The 17,846-nt window shown below is 45.1% G+C and overlaps 1 protein-coding gene across 5 annotated transcripts in view; it reads right to left on the bottom strand.

Annotated features, from left to right (window-relative positions):
* The window catches only part of LOC110531294 (ubiquitin-like modifier-activating enzyme 1), a 53,156-nt gene that overhangs the window by 21,644 nt on the left and 13,666 nt on the right, over positions 1-17,846 (bottom strand). For all 5 annotated transcript variants that reach the window (XM_036973635.1, XM_036973638.1, XM_036973639.1 and 2 more), the window contains exons 5-14: positions 17,572-17,706; positions 14,386-14,583; positions 13,995-14,127; positions 11,897-11,994; positions 11,380-11,526; positions 8,418-8,594; positions 5,283-5,393; positions 4,787-5,004; positions 4,317-4,498; positions 43-239 (exon numbers count right to left, since the gene is read on the bottom strand). In XM_036973635.1, coding sequence (XP_036829530.1) covers positions 43-239; positions 4,317-4,498; positions 4,787-5,004; positions 5,283-5,393; positions 8,418-8,594; positions 11,380-11,526; positions 11,897-11,994; positions 13,995-14,127; positions 14,386-14,583; positions 17,572-17,706 — 1,596 coding nt within the window. The remainder of the gene's footprint in view (positions 1-42; positions 240-4,316; positions 4,499-4,786; positions 5,005-5,282; positions 5,394-8,417; positions 8,595-11,379; positions 11,527-11,896; positions 11,995-13,994; positions 14,128-14,385; positions 14,584-17,571; positions 17,707-17,846) is intronic.

Here is a 17,846-nt window from a genome sequence, read left to right as displayed (position 1 = left end):
TGTGTGTGTGTGTGTGTTACCTGCAGTGTGTGTGTGTGTTACCTGCAGGGTGTGTTCGATGGCGTTGGGGAAGTTCTTCAGTGTGCAGATGGGGATGGACTTCTCCGGGGGGTCCTGGGAGGAGCTGTATGACTCTGTCAGGAAGGGGATGACCACCTGGACGTTTCCCTTGGTACCCAGAGTCCCAGACTCTAACAGGGGCTTCCTGTAGTAGACACACCTCCGGTCCATATACATACCTACAGGAGAGAGAAGGAATATGACAAACTAAAAGTATGGCCCTGTACAATCAGTCAACTCAAAAATGAGACATTTTGGCAAATAATCTCCGTAACGCAGAAGGAAATCTGACATGTGTCCTATTCATGATATATATATATATTTTTTTTTTTTCTCTAAAAAAAGGTTTGTTGTACAATTAAAAAAATAAACTCTGCATTTAAAACAGTCAGCAATAATTGAATAAATTCAGGGCTTGTGAAGCTCAAGACAAATATAAGCTTTCCACAACCATAAAACACACTGATCATTGAATTATTTTATCAAAAATAGTTGAACCTGATTTATTTGAAATAAATCACTGATCTGGCTTTTAATTATGTTTATAAAAATTCCCCATTTTTGTTGTTGTTATAATGTACATTCACTAATAACGTAGCAGGCATTAGGCTATAGAACATCAACACGGGTCTCATTAATATGGAACGCCGTGTGGGTCTTTACGTGTCAAAAAGAGATAAAACATCAAAATAACACTTTGACGTGTCAAAATAAGCTTGTTGACCAATCAGGACCTGAATATGACGTCACATAATACATTTAACGCGTTCATACAGGTTTTAGTTATTACACATTGATTACAGCGTCACTCGTATTTCAGGGATTCATCGATACGTCTGCTATACTGATAACAAGTTCAAACAGGTGCCATTAATACAGGTAACGAGTGGAGGACAGAGGAGCCTCTTAAAGAAGAAGTTACAGGTCATTTTTTTTATGTAGTTATTACACATTGATTACAGCGTCACTCGTATTTCAGGGATTCATCGATACGTCTGCTATACTGATAACAAGTTCAAACAGGTGCCATTAATACAGGTAACGAGTGGAGGACAGAGGAGCCTCTTAAAGAAGAAGTTACAGGTCATTTTTTTACGTAGTTATTACACATTGATTACAGCGTCACTCGTATTTCATATGTCACAACGATTCATCAATACGTCTGCTATGACGCTGGTAAAGTTGTCTCGCTCACCTACAGTGCTGGTCATTTTAAAAAAGCTAGCTAGCTCATGGAGACAAACAATGTGCTTCCCCAAAAACACAGCAAAACAACATCTGTTTCAGTAGCTATAGTTAGCTAGCTATAGCTAGGTGTCATCATCTAAAATAACCTTAGTTCTTATTTGATTAATGGTGGTCAGGCCCATCTATGTGAAGCTAGCCACAATAAGGATTAGCCACAATAGTGGCCTTTGCTGGTTAGCCTTCAAAATAAAAGTATGTAATTGACAGTGATGCAAATGAATAGAAATATAATATTCCCATAATTAAATAGATCATGCTAAACGAGGTTGGAATGTTATAGAAAAAAAAAACAAGAGATTAATTTGACAAAAATCTGTTGAAATCACACTGGATGTATTAGACTTTAGAATTGCATTGGGGGGCATCCTTAATTCACTGTACAGCCTTACCTATGGATTGTGGATAAAAACATGGGGCATCAGTCTACTCAGTGACACCCAGAGAACATTACAGGACCCTGAAACAACTGAATTGAATTGAGCCACATTTATTGTCAACCGATGTGTATTGAAAACTATCCCCAAGGAAAAACAATACTGTGTGGATGTTTTGGAGTCAGATACCTGATGAGGACATTGGGAAAGCATATCTTGGGTAGACTGATACCCCATTTCAATGCTTCACATTCCAACCTTGTTTGACATTATCTAGTCTAAATATGGCACGATTCCACCAATTGTAACCTTTCGCGTCACTTTCAAAGAGGTATTTTATTTGGACGGCAAACCACAAATTCCACTATTGTGCCTAATTCTTATTGTGTCTAGCTTCACAACACATTACCCGGTCCAGTCGAGCCTCACTAGCCAGATGAAGCTAGCTGGCTGCTTATGTTAGCTTTGGGCAACAGGGTTAAGTAGCTGGCTAACAATTTATTTTAATGAACTGAAGTTCAATTTCAATAGGTGAACAACAGGTGGCAACCTAGCTAATACTTACTCACAAGGATTCCTAAATCATTGCTAAGAATAATGAAAATGACTGCAGTTTCTACTGGTCATTGTTTTCAGGCTGGTTGTATTGGTGCTATCTAGCAACCAAGCTAAAGCCAGCAACCAAGCTAAAGCCAGCAACCAAGCTAAAGCTAGCAACCAAGCTAAAGCTAGCAACCAAGCTAAAGCTAGCAACCAAGCTAAAGCTAGCAACCAAGCTAAAGCTAGCAACCAAGCTAAAGCTAGCAACCAAGCTAAAGCTAGCAACCAAGCTAAAGCTAGCAACCAAGCTAAAGCTAGCAGCCAAGCTAAAGCCAGCTACCCCAGAAGTTGCGGTCAAACAAATAATGCTTTATTACCATTGCGGTACTGTAAACACATCGTTCGTGGCCGGTGTGTGCTTGTTTGCAGACTTTTTTGTACAGCTTTGACAGTGCTACTGATAGTAGTAGCGGCGCTTGTCTTGCACGTGTTAATTCATCACACACACAACATTCTATAATAGAATTGTGTTATTTGACGTGTCGAATTAAAACGCTTATTAAAAAGACCCAAACGGCGTTCCATACATGAACACTCTCTCAAGCCCACGTCCCGGTGAGTAGCTAAAACACGGACTAGACAGCTAGTATAACGGCCTTTGGATAAAATGCTGCTAGCAGTATGTGGTACTGTAACGATGCGCGTAACAGACTGAACATTCATTTCCCAGAACCTATGTTCACACACACACACACGTTTTAGTATGGTCTGTTCAGCACGCAATTTGAGTAGTTAAGACAAACAGGATGCATTTATCCTCTGTTACAGCACATAGGGAGTTGAAACGGCTTGTTTTCAGAGAGGAAATGAGCTCTCATCTTTGCTGTTGTGAGTTGTAGGAGGAGGGGCTTGGGAGAAAGAGGCAAAGCGAGAGGTTTCACTGTCGCCAACATGTGTCAACAATAAGTCCAATGAGTTTCTCTGTGTTTTTTTTGGACCTCAGCTTGTCGCCTGCCCCATCAATCATGTAAACCCCAGAAATATATCACCCTGTTTAATCATGTAAACCCCAGAAATATATCACCCTGTTTTACCATGTAAACCCCAGAAATATATCACCCTGTTTTACCATGTAAACCCCAGAAATATATCACCCTGTTTTACCATGTAAACCCCAGAAATATATCACCCTGTTTTACCATGTAAACCCCAGAAATATATCACCCTGTTTTACCATGTAAACCCCAGAAATATATCACCCTGTTTTACCATGTAAACCCCAGAAATATATCACCCTGTTTTACCATGTAAACCCCAGGAATATATATCTCACCCTGTTTAATCATGTAAACCCCAGAAATATATCACCCTGTTTTACCATGTAAATGCCAGAAATATATATATATATCTCACCCTGTTTAATCATGTAAACCCCCAGAAATATATCACCCTGTTTTACCATGTAAACCCCAGAAATATATCACCCTGTTTTACCATGTAAACCCCAGAAATATATATATATCTCACCCTGTTTAATCATGTAAACCCCCAGAAATATTTCACTCTGTTTTACCATGTAAACCCCAGAAATATATATATATATATATCTCACCCTGTTTAATCATGTAAACCCCAGAAATATATCACCCTGTTTAATCATGTAAACCCCCAGAAATATATCACCCTGTTTTACCATGTAAACCCCCAGAAATATATCACCCTGTTTTACCATGTAAACCCCAGAAATATATATATATATATCTCACCCTGTATAATCATGTAAACCCCCAGAAATATATCACCCTGTTTAATCATGTAAACCCCCAGAAATATATCACCCTGTTTAATCATGTAAACCCCCAGAAATATATCACCCTGTTTTACCATGTGTGGCAACAACTGGTCCTGAAGAAACAGGCCGTCTTTGTTCTACCTCCGTACGTTACACACAGCAACAAATGGGAACAGGAAGTCTATGTTCTACCTCCGTACGTTACACACAGCAACAAATGGGAACAGGAAGTCTATGTTCTACCTCCGTACGTTACACACAGCAACAAATGGGAAACAGGAAGTCTTTAGGGCGCGTCTTACGTGCGTCAACGTTGTCCAGAGCGTTGGCGACTCCGTGGAGGCTCTCGAAGAAGTCGTCATCGTAGACTCGCTCGGTGTCGGGCCCGACGCGGTTCTGGTGTCCCGTGATCCGGATGGACGGGTTCATCTGCTTTACCGCCGCCGCCGCCGTCTCGCTCTTCATCTTCGTCACGTCCCACGGCCTGAATACAAACCAAAACACAACCATTTAAACACGCAACACTTTACAAAATAAGTGACTAAAGATGAATAATTACATGGTATCGTCCTCCCTGTATAGGGCACTATGAAATGACCCCAGATCAGTAGTAGGGCACTATAAAGTAAACAGGGTGTCATTAGGAACACATACAATGTCCATAACAGTCAAAACACTGACTGAAGGCCAAGATAAAAGAGATGGGCTTTTCACACATTATATAAAACCTCCTCATGGTACTAGTCTCCTCCTCCTCCTCCTCCTCTCTCACCTGAAGAGGAACTGTCTGTTGAGGTTGGATTTCTCTATGGTGTCCATGTCCGTCACAATGACCTCACCCTCCCCGCTGGCCAATCCAATCATGGCAAAGTTCTTCAGCAGCTCACAGCCAATAGCGCCAGCCCCAACCAGGAAGTAACGTTGTTTAGCCAACTCCTCTTGCAGCTGGGAGCCAAACACAGCGATCTGGCCGTCATAACGGCTGTTCCTCTGGGGGGCGGGGGGGGTTTAGAGAGGGAGGGGTTTTATACTTCATAAACAACATGTGTTCTGTATCTGCAGGGTCTGGATGTGTGTGTGTGAGTGAGTGAGTGGGTTGTGTTAGTGTGATAAATAAATCATATCGTTAATTAAAAAAAAGGTGTGTCATACAAGACACAACAGAACTAAATATTTACGCATATGATAATCACGACCCAACCAGCTAGTGTGTGGGGTAGGTGTGTATGTGGGTATGTGGGGTAGGTGTGTGTGTGGGGTATACTCACAGGGGCACAGTCCTCCTCAGTGAGCATGGCTCCTCCCTCTTCCTCAGACAGACACTCCAGAGCATCAAAATACAGCCACTGCATTATGGGCATGAACTTCCCTGTACACGCCTAGGACACACACACAGTTATAATACTGTACAGCCACTGCATTATGGGCATGAACTTCCCTGTAGGGAGTTGTAGTTCTCATTAAGCAAATATTCAGCGCACAAACATGGTAATGAACTACAATGGACTTTTTCCAGCTCTGAGACTGATCAGAATCTGTCCAAAATAAGATCAATGAGTTTCTTTGGGATTATTTTGGATCTCAGCTTGTCGCCTAACGTCCTGGCTTTGGGACAACGACTTCCATTGTTAGAGACATGAGCATCTCGTCATTATATACAGACAATCTGGACATACACACGTTTACACCTGCTACTGTCGGTTAGATACACACAGACCACATGAGGAATATCTCTGAACGGATACACGTTTACACCTGCTACAGAGAACAGAGATAACGTGAGGTGGTAGAGATAATACATAGTTTAGTCAGACAGCTCTGCAGCATCCTTAGTCAGGCTAGTTAGATAGGATGACTAGAGACAGTAAAGTACGGGGAGAACAGAGATAACGTGAGGTGGTAGAGATAGTTTAGTCAGACAGCTCTGCAGCATCCTTAGTCAGGCTAGTTAAATAGAATGACTAGAGACAGTAAAGTACAGGAAGAACAGAGATAACGTGAGGTGGTAGAGATAATACATAGTTTAGTCAGACAGCTCTGCAGCATCCTTAGTCAGGCTAGCTAAATAGGAGGACTAGAGACAGTAAAGTACAGGAAGAACAGAGATAACGTGAGGTGGTAGAGATAATACATAGTTTAGTCAGACAGCTCTGCAGCATCCTTAGTCAGGCTAGTTAGATAGGATGACTCCAGACAGTACGGCTGCCCAGTGACACGAGCCTACCAGACGAGCTAAACTACTTTCATGCTAGTTTTGAGGCAAATAACACATATTGAACAGCTATGCGAGAATGCTATTCATTGACTACAGCTCAGCGTTCAACACCATAGTGCCCTCAAAGCTCATCAATAAGCTAAGGACCCTGGGACTAAACACCTCCCTCTGCAACTGGATCCTGGGACTAAACACCTCCCTCTGCAACTGGATCCTGGAACTAAACACCTCCCTCTGCAACTGGATCCCGGAACTAAACACCTCCCTCTGCAACTGGATCCTGGACTTCCTGACGGGCCGCCCCCAGGTGGTGAGGGTAGGTAACACCACATGCGCCACGCTGATCCTCAACACAGGGGCCCCTCAGGGGTGCGTGCTCAGACCCCTCCTGTACTCCCTGTTCACCCATGATTGAGTGGCCAGGCATGACTCCAACACCATCATTAAGTTTGCTGATGACACAACAGTGGTAGGCCTGATCACCGACAACGATGAGATGGCCTATAGGGAGGAGGTCAGAGACCTGACAGTGTGGTGCCAGGACAACAACCTCTCCCTCAATGTGATCAAAACAAAGGAGATGATTGTGGACTACAGGAAAAGGAGGACCGAGAACGCCCCCATTCTCATCGACAGGGCTGTAGTGGAAGCAGGTTGAGAGCTTCAAGTTCCTTGTTGTCCACATCAACAAACTAGCATGGTCCAAACACACCAAGACAGTCGTGAAGAGGGCACGACAAAACCTATTCCCCTTCAGGAGACTGAAAAGATTTGTCATGGGTCCTCAGATCCTCAAAAGGTTCTACAGATGCACCATCGAGAGCATGGTTGCACTGGTTGCATCACTTCCTGGTTTGGCAACTACTCAGCCTCTGACCGCAAGGCACTACAGAGGGTAGTGCGAACAGCCCAGTACATCACTGGGGCCAAGCTTCCTGCCATACAGGACCTCTATACCAGGTGGTGCCCTAAAAATGATCAAAGACTCCAGCCAACAGTGAGACTGTTCTCTCCGGTACCGCACGGCAAGCGGTATCAGAGCGCTAAGTCTAGGTCCAAGAGGCTTCTAAAACAGCTTCTACTCCCAAGCCATAAGACTCCTGAACAGCTGATCAAATGGCTACACAGACTATTTGAACCCCACCCCCCTCTTCTACGCTGCTGCTACTCTGTTATTATCTATGTATAGTCACTTTAATAACTCTACCTACATGTACATATAACTTGTTCTCAACTGGCCTGCCTGGTTAAGTAAATGAGAACTTGTTCAACTGGCCTACCTGGTTAAATAAATGAGAACTTGTTCAACTGGCCTACCTGGTTAAGTAAATGAGAACTTGTTCAACTGGCCTACCTGGTTAAATAAATGAGAACTTGTTCAACTGGCCTACCTGGTTAAATAAATGAGAACTTGTTCAACTGGCCTACCTGGTTAAGTAAATGAGAACTTGTTCAACTGGCCTACCTGGTTAAATAAATGAGAACTTGTTCAACTGGCCTACCTGGTTAAATAAATGAGAACTTGTTCAACTGGCCTGCCTGGTTAAATAAATGAGAACTTGTTCAACTGGCCTACCTGGTTAAATAAATGAGAACTTGTTCAACTGGCCTACCTGGTTAAGTAAATGAGAACTTGTTCAACTGGCCTACCTGGTTAAATAAATGAGAACTTGTTCAACTGGCCTACCTGGTTAAATAAATGAGAACTTGTTCAACTGGCCTACCTGGTTAAATAAATGAGAACTTGTTCAACTGGCCTACCTGGTTAAATAAATGAGAACTTGTTCAACTGGCCTACCTGGTTAAATAAATGAGAACTTGTTCAACTGGCCTGCCTGGTTAAATAAATGAGAACTTGTTCAACTGGCCTACCTGGTTAAATAAATGAGAACTTGTTCAACTGGCCTACCTGGTTAAATAAATGAGAACTTGTTCAACTGGCCTACCTGGTTAAATAAATGAGAACTTGTTCAACTGGCCTACCTGGTTAAATAAATGAGAACTTGTTCAACTGGCCTACCTGGTTAAGTAAATGAGAACTTGTTCAACTGGCCTACCTGGTTAAGTAAATGTGAAATAAACCAAACATGATTCTCTCCCCCACAGTAACAAGGTGTCTGACAACATAAAGAACAGTAGGAACACAGAGAGCAGAAACAGTTCTGACCGGAAGTGAGCGGCTCCTTACCTTCAGAACTTCCTGTGCGGCCAGTCCACCAATGAAAGCGTTGAGTGGTGCCAGGTCGCCGGCGGAGACAAAGGCCAGTTTCTTAATGAGTTTGTCATCCAGCTCGTCCACTTTGGCTGACCCCGTCTGTCCGGAGTTAACCTCTTTAGCCAGGGACACCAACTCCTCTCCATCAGCCTGGAACACACAGAAAAGCAGTACATTAAAAGCACTCAAACTTTTTGAATGGCAGCTAAAAAGCTAGTGGGTGCTACTAAATAACTAGAATAAAGAAGCTAAAACACACTAGGGAAATAGAAAATAAGCTGAACATATTTACTCAGTCACAAGATCCTGCATGAGTTTTCCCACAAATAACCAGTCCAATGGAAATGAATGGGATTATCAGTGTGTGTCAGGTAGGGTTGAGCGCTAACCAGATTTACATATCGCCATTCCTTCTATCGTCCTTGGATTTACAGTATTACCGGCTTCGTACACAAGGGGGTGCCAGAAAACACACAAAAAGCCCATTGGGTGTCTATTACCAGAAAGATAACATTTGCATAAGTAACAGCAAATGTACATGGAGGCTGCTAGCTAAATACGCTAACGTGCACAAACAGAAAAAATATACAAATTGGCAAGACAGGCAGTTCAACTCAGTCATACATAAATAGGTAGGAGCTAACGAAAAACCTAACAGCCATCACAGTGAGGGGCTGCTGCCAACACACAGACTCAAATCTAACAGCCATCACAGTGAGGGGCTGCTGCCAACACACAGACTCAAATCTAACAGCCATCACAGTGAGGGGCTGCTGCCAACACAGACTCAAATCTAACAGCCATCACAGTGAGGGGCTGCTGCCAACACACAGACTCAAATCTAACAGCCATCACAGTGAGGGGCTGCTGCCAACACACAGACTCAAACCTAACAGCCATCACAGTGAGGGGCTGCTGCCAACACACAGACTCAAATCTAACAGCCATCACAGTGAGGGGCTGCTGCCAACACACAGACTCAAATCTAACAGCCATCACAGTGAGGGGCTGCTGCTAACACACAGACTCAAACCTAACAGCCATCACATTGAGGGGCTGCTGCCAACACACAGACTCAAATCTAACAGTCATCACATTGAGGGGCTGCTGCCAACACACAGACTCAAATCTAACAGCCATCACAGTGAGGGGCTGCTGCCAACACACAGACTCAAATCTAACAGCCATCACAGTGAGGGGCTGCTGCCAACACACAGACTCAAATCTAACAGCCATCACAGTGAGGGGCTGCTGCCAACACACAGACTCAAATCTAACAGTCATCACAGTGAGGGGCTGCTGCCAACACACAGACTCAAATCTAAACAGCCATCACAGTGAGGGGCTGCTGCCAACACACAGACTCAAATCTAACAGCCATCACAGTGAGGGGCTGCTGCCAACACACAGACTCAAATCTAACAGCCATCACAGTGAGGGGCTGCTGCCAACACACAGACTCAAATCTAACAGCCATCACAGTGAGGGGCTGCTGCTAACACACAGACTCAAACCTAACAGCCATCACATTGAGGGGCTGCTGCCAACACACAGACTCAAATCTAACAGTCATCACATTGAGGGGCTGCTGCCAACACACAGACTCAAATCTAACAGCCATCACAGTGAGGGGCTGCTGCCAACACACAGACTCAAATCTAACAGCCATCACAGTGAGGGGCTGCTGCCAACACACAGACTCAAATCTAACAGCCATCACAGTGAGGGGCTGCTGCCAACACACAGACTCAAATCTAACAGTCATCACAGTGAGGGGCTGCTGCCAACACACAGACTCAAATCTAAACAGCCATCACAGTGAGGGGCTGCTGCCAACACACAGACTCAAATCTAACAGCCATCACAGTGAGGGGCTGCTGCCAACACAGAGACTCAAATCTAACAGCCATCACAGTGAGGGGCTGCTGCCAACACACAGACTCAAATCTAACAGCCATCACAGTGAGGGGCTGCTGCCAACACACAGACTCAAATCTAACAGCCATCACAGTGAGGGGCTGCTGCCAACACACAGACTCAAATCTAACAGCCATCACAGTGAGGGGCTGCTGCTAACACACAGACTCAAACCTAACAGCCATCACAGTGAGGGGCTGCTACCAACACACAGACTCAAATCTCTAGCCACTTTAATAATTAGATGTAATACATGTATCACTAGTCACTTTAAACTATGCCACTTTATGTTTACATACCCTACATTACTCATCTCATATGTATATACTGTACTCGATACCATCTACTGCATCTTGCCTATGCTGCTCTGTACCATCACTCATTCATATATCCTTATGTACATATTCTTTCATTCCTTTACACTTGTGTGTATAAGACAGTAGTTGTGAAATTGTTAGGTTAGTTTACTTGTTAGATATTACTGCATTGTCAGAACTAGAAGCACAAGCATTTCGCTACACTCACATTAACATCTGCTAACCATGTGTATGTGACAAATAAAATATGAAATGAACAGTACTGTCTCTGGAGCAGCATGTGTACATGCTGTGTGTGTGTGCAAAGAAATCAAGATATTGGCATCTGTACAGGGAACTCATCCAAAGGGCTTTGACTTCCCAAACGCGGCAGACAGCCAACCTTCCCAAACGCGGCAGACAGCCAACCTTCCCAAACGCGGCAGACAGCCAACCTTCTCAAACGCGGCAGACAGCCAACACACTAGGACGCCCAGTCACCTTGTTAATTCAGACACTTAGATAACTAACAGGTTAAACTTACGGGCCGCATTAATGCAGAAGTCTGCGTTTTTTTCCACACAAGGGAAAAAAATAAAGCATAAGAAGTTACTAAGCCTGACGCACCGATGTTTGGGCAGCCTGCTGTTTCCTCTGGTAGCTGTGTAGAACCTGGAAGCCCAGGTACAGGGGTGTGTGTGTGTGTGTGTGTGTGTGTGTACCTGGCACCAGGGCTTGGGCAGCCTGCTGTGTTTCCTCTGGTAGCTGTGTAGAGCCTGGAAGCCCAGGTGAAGCTGTCCTGGTCGCTCAAACTTAGCAAAGTCTGTCAGCACAAACTCTGGCTCTGCCATGGACGCAGTCAGGGGTTTCTACAGAGAGGGGGGAGGAGAGAACGACAGGGATAAGAGCCAGAGGAAGAGCAGCGTCTGGCTAGTAGTTGACAGGATAACTACTTGTGAAGAAGCCATATGCATTCAGATGGGAAATTACAAGAGTCCCAGTAACAGAGGCTGTGTTGCCCTACTCTGTTCGTATTATTTTTTTAACACTAACACTTGGTCTTTTGACCAATCAGATCAACTCTTGTACATAATAAGGGAAAATGATCAGAATTGGACTGCTTGTGTAAACGCAGACAAAAAAAAAATGTTCTAATGAGAACCACCACATGTTCAAAAATGATCCACGAAGTACCTGGCCATCGACACCATGACATGAAGACAATGTGGAGGTACTTACGAAGACCACCTTCTGGGGCATCTTGACCTGAGAGACGATGCCCCCCCTGACGTAGTCGCCGAAACCTGTGGTGTCACAGATACTGAAGGTGTAGGGGCCTGGACGGAGAGAGGGACGGAGAGATGGATGAATGGAAGAGAATGCCTTTAGAAGATGCAGCCCGGTTCCCGGTGACCGCGGCAGCAGCCCGGTTCCCGGTGACCGCGGCAGCAGCCCGGTTCCCGGTGACCGTGGCAGCAGCCCACGACGACACAAACTGAAGGGTATCCTGGGAAGCAGGTTTGAGTAGTTTGCGAGGTAACTTTGGCCATCCGAGTTCAACTCGGGTTAAACGGTCATACGAAAGTGGGTCACCTTTCAGCCGGGAAAGATTCAATGGCAACGCACGCTTCAGATTTAAATCGCTCTGGTGCAGCAGGCAAACTCTCAGCTAACTCCACTATACTGAACGAAAGGTACTAAAAGGACAGCCGCGTGTTGGGGACCAACTAAAGGACAGCCGCGTGTTGGGGACCAACTAAAGGACAGCCGCGTGTTGGGGACCAACTAAAGGACAGCCGCGTGTTGAGGACCAACTAAAGGACAGCCAGCCGCGTGTTGGGGACCAACTAAAGGACAGCCGCGTGTTGGGGACAAACTTAAGGACAGCCGCGTGTTGGGGACCAACTAAAGGACAGCCGCGTGTTGGGGACCAACTAAAGGACAGCCGCGTGTTGGGGACCAACTAAAGGACAGCCGCGTGTTGGGGACCAACTAAAGGACAGCCGCGTGTTGGGGACCAACTAAAGGACAGCCGCGTGTTGGGGACCAACTAAAGGACAGCCGCGTGTTGGGGACCAACTAAAGGACAGCCGCGTGTTGGGGACCAACTAAAGGACAGCCGCGTGTTGGGGACCAACTAAAGGACAGCCGCGTGTTGGGGACCAACTAAAGGACAGCCGCGTGTTGGGGACCAACTAAAGGACAGCCGCGTGTTGGGGACCAACTAAAGGACAGCCGCGTGTTGGGGACCAACTAAAGGACAGCCGCGTGTTGAGGACCAACTAAAGGACAGCCAGCCGCGTGTTGGGGACCAACTAAAGGACAGCCGCGTGTTGAGGACCAACTAAAGGACAGCCAGCCGCGTGTTGGGGACCAACTAAAGGACAGCCGCGTGTTGGGGACCAACTAAAGGACAGCCGCGTGTTGGGGACCAACTAAAGGACAGCCGCGTGTTGAGGACCAACTAAAGGACAGCCAGCCGCGTGTTGGGGACCAACTAAAGGACAGCCGCGTGTTGAGGACCAACTAAAGGACAGCCAGCCGCGTGTTGGGGACCAACTAAAGGACAGCCGCGTGTTGAGGACCAACTAAAGGACAGCCAGCCGCGTGTTGGGGACCAACTAAAGGACAGCCGCGTGTTGGGGACCAACTAAAGGACAGCCGCGTGTTGGGGACCAACTAAAGGACAGCCGCGTGTTGGGGACCAATGAAATCAGATTTCCTTCCTTGCAATGATTGCATCATCATCCCTTCATTAGAGAAAGAGGACTGACTTACATATTGTATTAACCAAAATGTTTGTGTTAAATTGTAATGTTAAAATATGTCATATAAAATAGGACTCACCCAGGGTCTTGATTTCTACTGGCTGGCAGCCGTATAAAATAGGACTCACCCAGGGTCTTGATTTCTACTGGCTGGCAGCCGTATAAAATAGGACTCACCCAGGGTCTTGATTTCTACTGGCTGGCAGCCGTATAAAATAGGACTCACCCAGGGTCTTGATTTCTACTGGCTGGCAGCCGTATAAAATAAGACTCACCCAGGGTCTTGATTTCTACTGGCTGGCAGCCGTATAAAATAGGACTCACCCAGGGTCTTGATTTCTACTGGCTGGCAGCCGTATAAAATAGGACTCACCCAGGGTCTTGATTTCTACTGGCTGGCAGCCGTATAAAATAGGACTCACCCAGGGTCTTGATTTCTACTGGCTGGCAGCCGTATAAAATAGGACTCACCCAGGGTCTTGATTTCTACTGGCTGGCAGCCGTATAAAATAGGACTTACCCAGGGTCTTGATTTCTACTGGCTGGCAGCCGTATAAAATAGGACTTACCCAGGGTCTTGATTTCTACTGGCTGGCAGCCGTTGAGCTCCGTCATGCCCTGGACCTCGGTGAAGGTCACGAAGTCTCCGCTTTCAAACCCGTGGCGAGCCTCGTCTAGACACGTCACCACGCCTGAAGCGTCCTACACACACACACGAGAGATTGAGATGACTAGGGGTGTCTTACACCGACAAGAGAAGAGAGGGGGATTTGATAGGCACAAAATGTCCCCTACAAAGACAAACTACTCTGAAGCAGGTATGAGTCAGCACAACATAGAAAACCTAGATGAGTGGTAATCAGATACGTGTACACCAACCAGATATGATCTATCTAGTAGGATACCAGCTTGGGTGATGACAGCAGTAGGATCTAGGGCGTAGGGATCTAGGGCACTAACCTTGGTGATCATGGAGATCATAGCAGAGAGAGGCTGCTCTCCGTTGGTATCGATCACCAGCATCTCCTCTCCGAAGTCGCAGAAGAGCTGTCCGAAGAGTCCCCGTGTGTCAGCGATCACCAGCTTGATGCCGTTACTGTGACAGAAGTCTCCGACACGCTGCTGCTCTTCTAGAGGGGAGTTGGTCAGGACCACAACCTACAACACAGAGACGCGTTATTACACGCGCTATAGTACACGACATTAAAAGGAACTAATGACTGTGCCCCTGCTCTTCCCTAATGATGGACGGTGTGTTCAGTCTGTCGCGTGTAGAATATCTTAAGCCTATTCAAATGGTGATGGGCCCTGCTTTTCTAAAGTTGCAAGAGATTGACAGGCCTAGCGCACGGTTCTTGACTGTCAGCCTGGTGGCCGACCTGCCAATACCGTTTCCCCTCGCCTCGCTCTAAGTCCCTCGCGATGAAGGATGCGTTTGTGTGTTCTTGGAAGTAACTAAAATCACTGTTCTCCCATTCCCCAAAAATTACTGAATCTTAGAGGAGTTGATTCTTAGCGGAATCTAATCTTGACACTCAGAAATTGTCTCTTCACCGTTAACAGTTGGACAAACAGCAGAGGAAGGCAAGCGCCGGCAGCGAAGTCCTGTACAGGAACACTTTGAGAGGTTAAATGAGAAGGGAATAGCCTTATAGTTGGAGTTGAGGTACAGTAGAGGTCGTGCAGGTCAGTAACGGGCATTGTGAATTCACATGGAATTGTACTTCATTTTATTTATCACACAACACCAGTCAATGATTATAATTTTTTTTCTTTATTTAAAAAAAAAACTATTTTCTACATTGTAGAATAATAGTGAAGACATCAAAACTATGAAATAACACATGGCATCACGTAGTAACCAAAAAAAAGTGTTAAACCAAATCAAAATATGAGTTTCTTCAAAGTAGTCACCCTTTGCCTTGATGAAAGCTTTGCACACTCTAGGCATTCTCTCAACCAGAATCACCTGGAATGCTTATTCAACAGTATTGGAGATCCCACATATGCTGAGTACTTGTTGGCTGCTTTTCCTTCACTCTGCGGTCCAACTCATCTCAAACCATCTCAATTGGGTTGAGGGGTCAGGTGATTGTGGAGGCCAGGTCATCTGATGCAACACTCCATCACTCTCCTTGGTCAAATAGCCCTTACACAGCCTGGAGGTGTGTTGGGTCATTGTCCCGTTGAAAAACTAATGGGAGTCCCACTAAGCACAAACCAGATGGGATGGCATATCGCTGCAGAATTCTGTGGTAGTCATGCCGGTTAAGTGTGCCTAGAATTCTAAATAAATCACTGCCAGTGTCACCAGCAAAGTACCTCCACACCATAACACCTCCTCCTCCATGCTTCACGGTGGGGGAAACACATGCAGAGATCATCCGTTCACCCACACCGCGTCTCAAAGACACAGCGGCTGGAACTAAAAATCTCCAAATTGGACTCATCAGACCAAAGGACAAATTTCCACCGGTCTAATGTCCATTGCTCGTGTTTCTTGGCCCAAGCAAGTCTCTTCTTATTGGTGTCCTTTAGTAGTGTTTTCTTTGCAGCAATTCAACCACAAAGGCCTGATTCACAGCCTCCTCTGAACCGTTGATGTTGAGATGTGTCTGTTACTTGAACTCCGTGAAGCATTTAATTGTGCTGCAATTTCTGAGGCTGGTAACTCTAATGAACTTATCCTCTGCAGCAGAGGTAACTCAGGGTCTTCCTTTCCTGTGGCGGTCCTCATGAGAGCCAGTTTCATCATAGCGCTTGATGGTTTTTGCGACTGCACTTGAAAAAAAACGTTCAAAGTTCTTAATTTTCCATATTGACTGACCTTCATGTCTTAAAGTAATGATGGACTGTCGTTTCTCTTTGCTTATTTGAGCTGTTCTTGCCATAATATGGACTTGGTATTTTACCAAAAAGGGCTATCTTCTGTATACCACCCCTACCTTGTCACAACACAACTGATTGGCTCAAACGCATTAAGGAAAGAAATTCCACAAAGTAACTTTTAACAAGGCACACCTGTTAATTGAAATGCATTCCATGTGACTACCTCATGAAGCTGGTTGAGAGAATGCCAAGAGTGTGCAAAGCTGTCATCAAGGCAAAGGGTGTCTATTTGAAGATTCTCAAATATAAAATATATTTAGATTTGTTAAACACTTTTTTGGTTACTACATGATTCCATGTCTCATTTCATAGCGTTATTATTCTACAATGTAGAAAATAGTAAAAATAGAGAAAAACCCTGGAATGAGTCGATGTGTCCAGACTTTTGACTGGTACTGCACCCGTGCACACACGCACTTATTTAGACCGGTTAAATGGTTAAGAAAAATGGACAATTTGCCACATCCCTCCTCTAGACTACAGCATACACAGTTATTATTTTAGTGGTTCCAGCTCCATCTCTTCTCCATACTTTATATCTAGCTAGCTAGCTACCATTGAACCCAGTTGGTTGGCTTTAGCTACCCGCAGACTCATACTACAGCATTTCATGCTATGACAATCCGTCTGGACTGTAGCTACTCTATGGGATTATGGTTAATTGTTTGGCTAGGTAAGCTACATGTCGAAATAAAAGACACTACTTGGCCAGATGATTACTTGACCAGTTAGCTAACTTGATGGGTGACCAAAAAGCTGGTCACTCACCCACTCTTCCAATGAGACGGCGTCCTCCTAGGTAAAAATTAGGCTCTGTGTTTATAGCTTGATAATTAGCTACATAACGATATGCTAGCCTATTAGCCACGTTATGACTGACTCGTGATCTTTGACCTCGCTAGTTTAACTCTATTGACATTCCCAGCCTTAGTTTACATTCCTCCGTAACCCAAACGGGTGGAGGCAGCAAACCATGTACCAGACCAGCTGGGATTTACAACCCGACAGCAAACATTTTAGGGTCTAGCAAGAAATGTATTGGTGAATCTATTCTACCAGCGATGACTTACTGAACATCATGGAATTTTGAGTCAAATAAAACATATTTTTTAAAAACCTCTTATTAAGTTGGTTTTGTAGCATGAACTGGGAATTGTATATTTTTGACTGATTTAATTATTTCGAATGTGAAAGGTAGTTAAAACGCTGTCAGTTCCACTTTAACTAGGTAAGGGGGTTGATGGGTAACAGTTTTACCTGGAACTGAGTCAGGTAATCGTCGATGAGGACTCCAGTGTAGGCTACAACAGGTACATAGCTGTTGAGTTCAGCCAGGCGAATCCGAGACACCTCAGCCCTGTTCTTCCCCAGGTCCTCCTCACGCAGGTAGAACTGGAGACAGGAGAGAGAGAACGTTACTACAGGAGATGGGTCCTCCTCACGCAGGTAGAACTGGAGACAGGAGAGAGAGAGAACGTTACTACAGAGATGGGTCCTCCTCACGCAGGTAGAACTGGAGACAGGAGAGAGAG

Source organism: Oncorhynchus mykiss, unplaced genomic scaffold (assembly GCF_013265735.2).
Source record: "Oncorhynchus mykiss isolate Arlee unplaced genomic scaffold, USDA_OmykA_1.1 un_scaffold_279, whole genome shotgun sequence".
NCBI lineage: Eukaryota > Metazoa > Chordata > Actinopteri > Salmoniformes > Salmonidae > Oncorhynchus > Oncorhynchus mykiss.
This window is presented reverse-complemented; position numbering and strand designations above follow the sequence as displayed.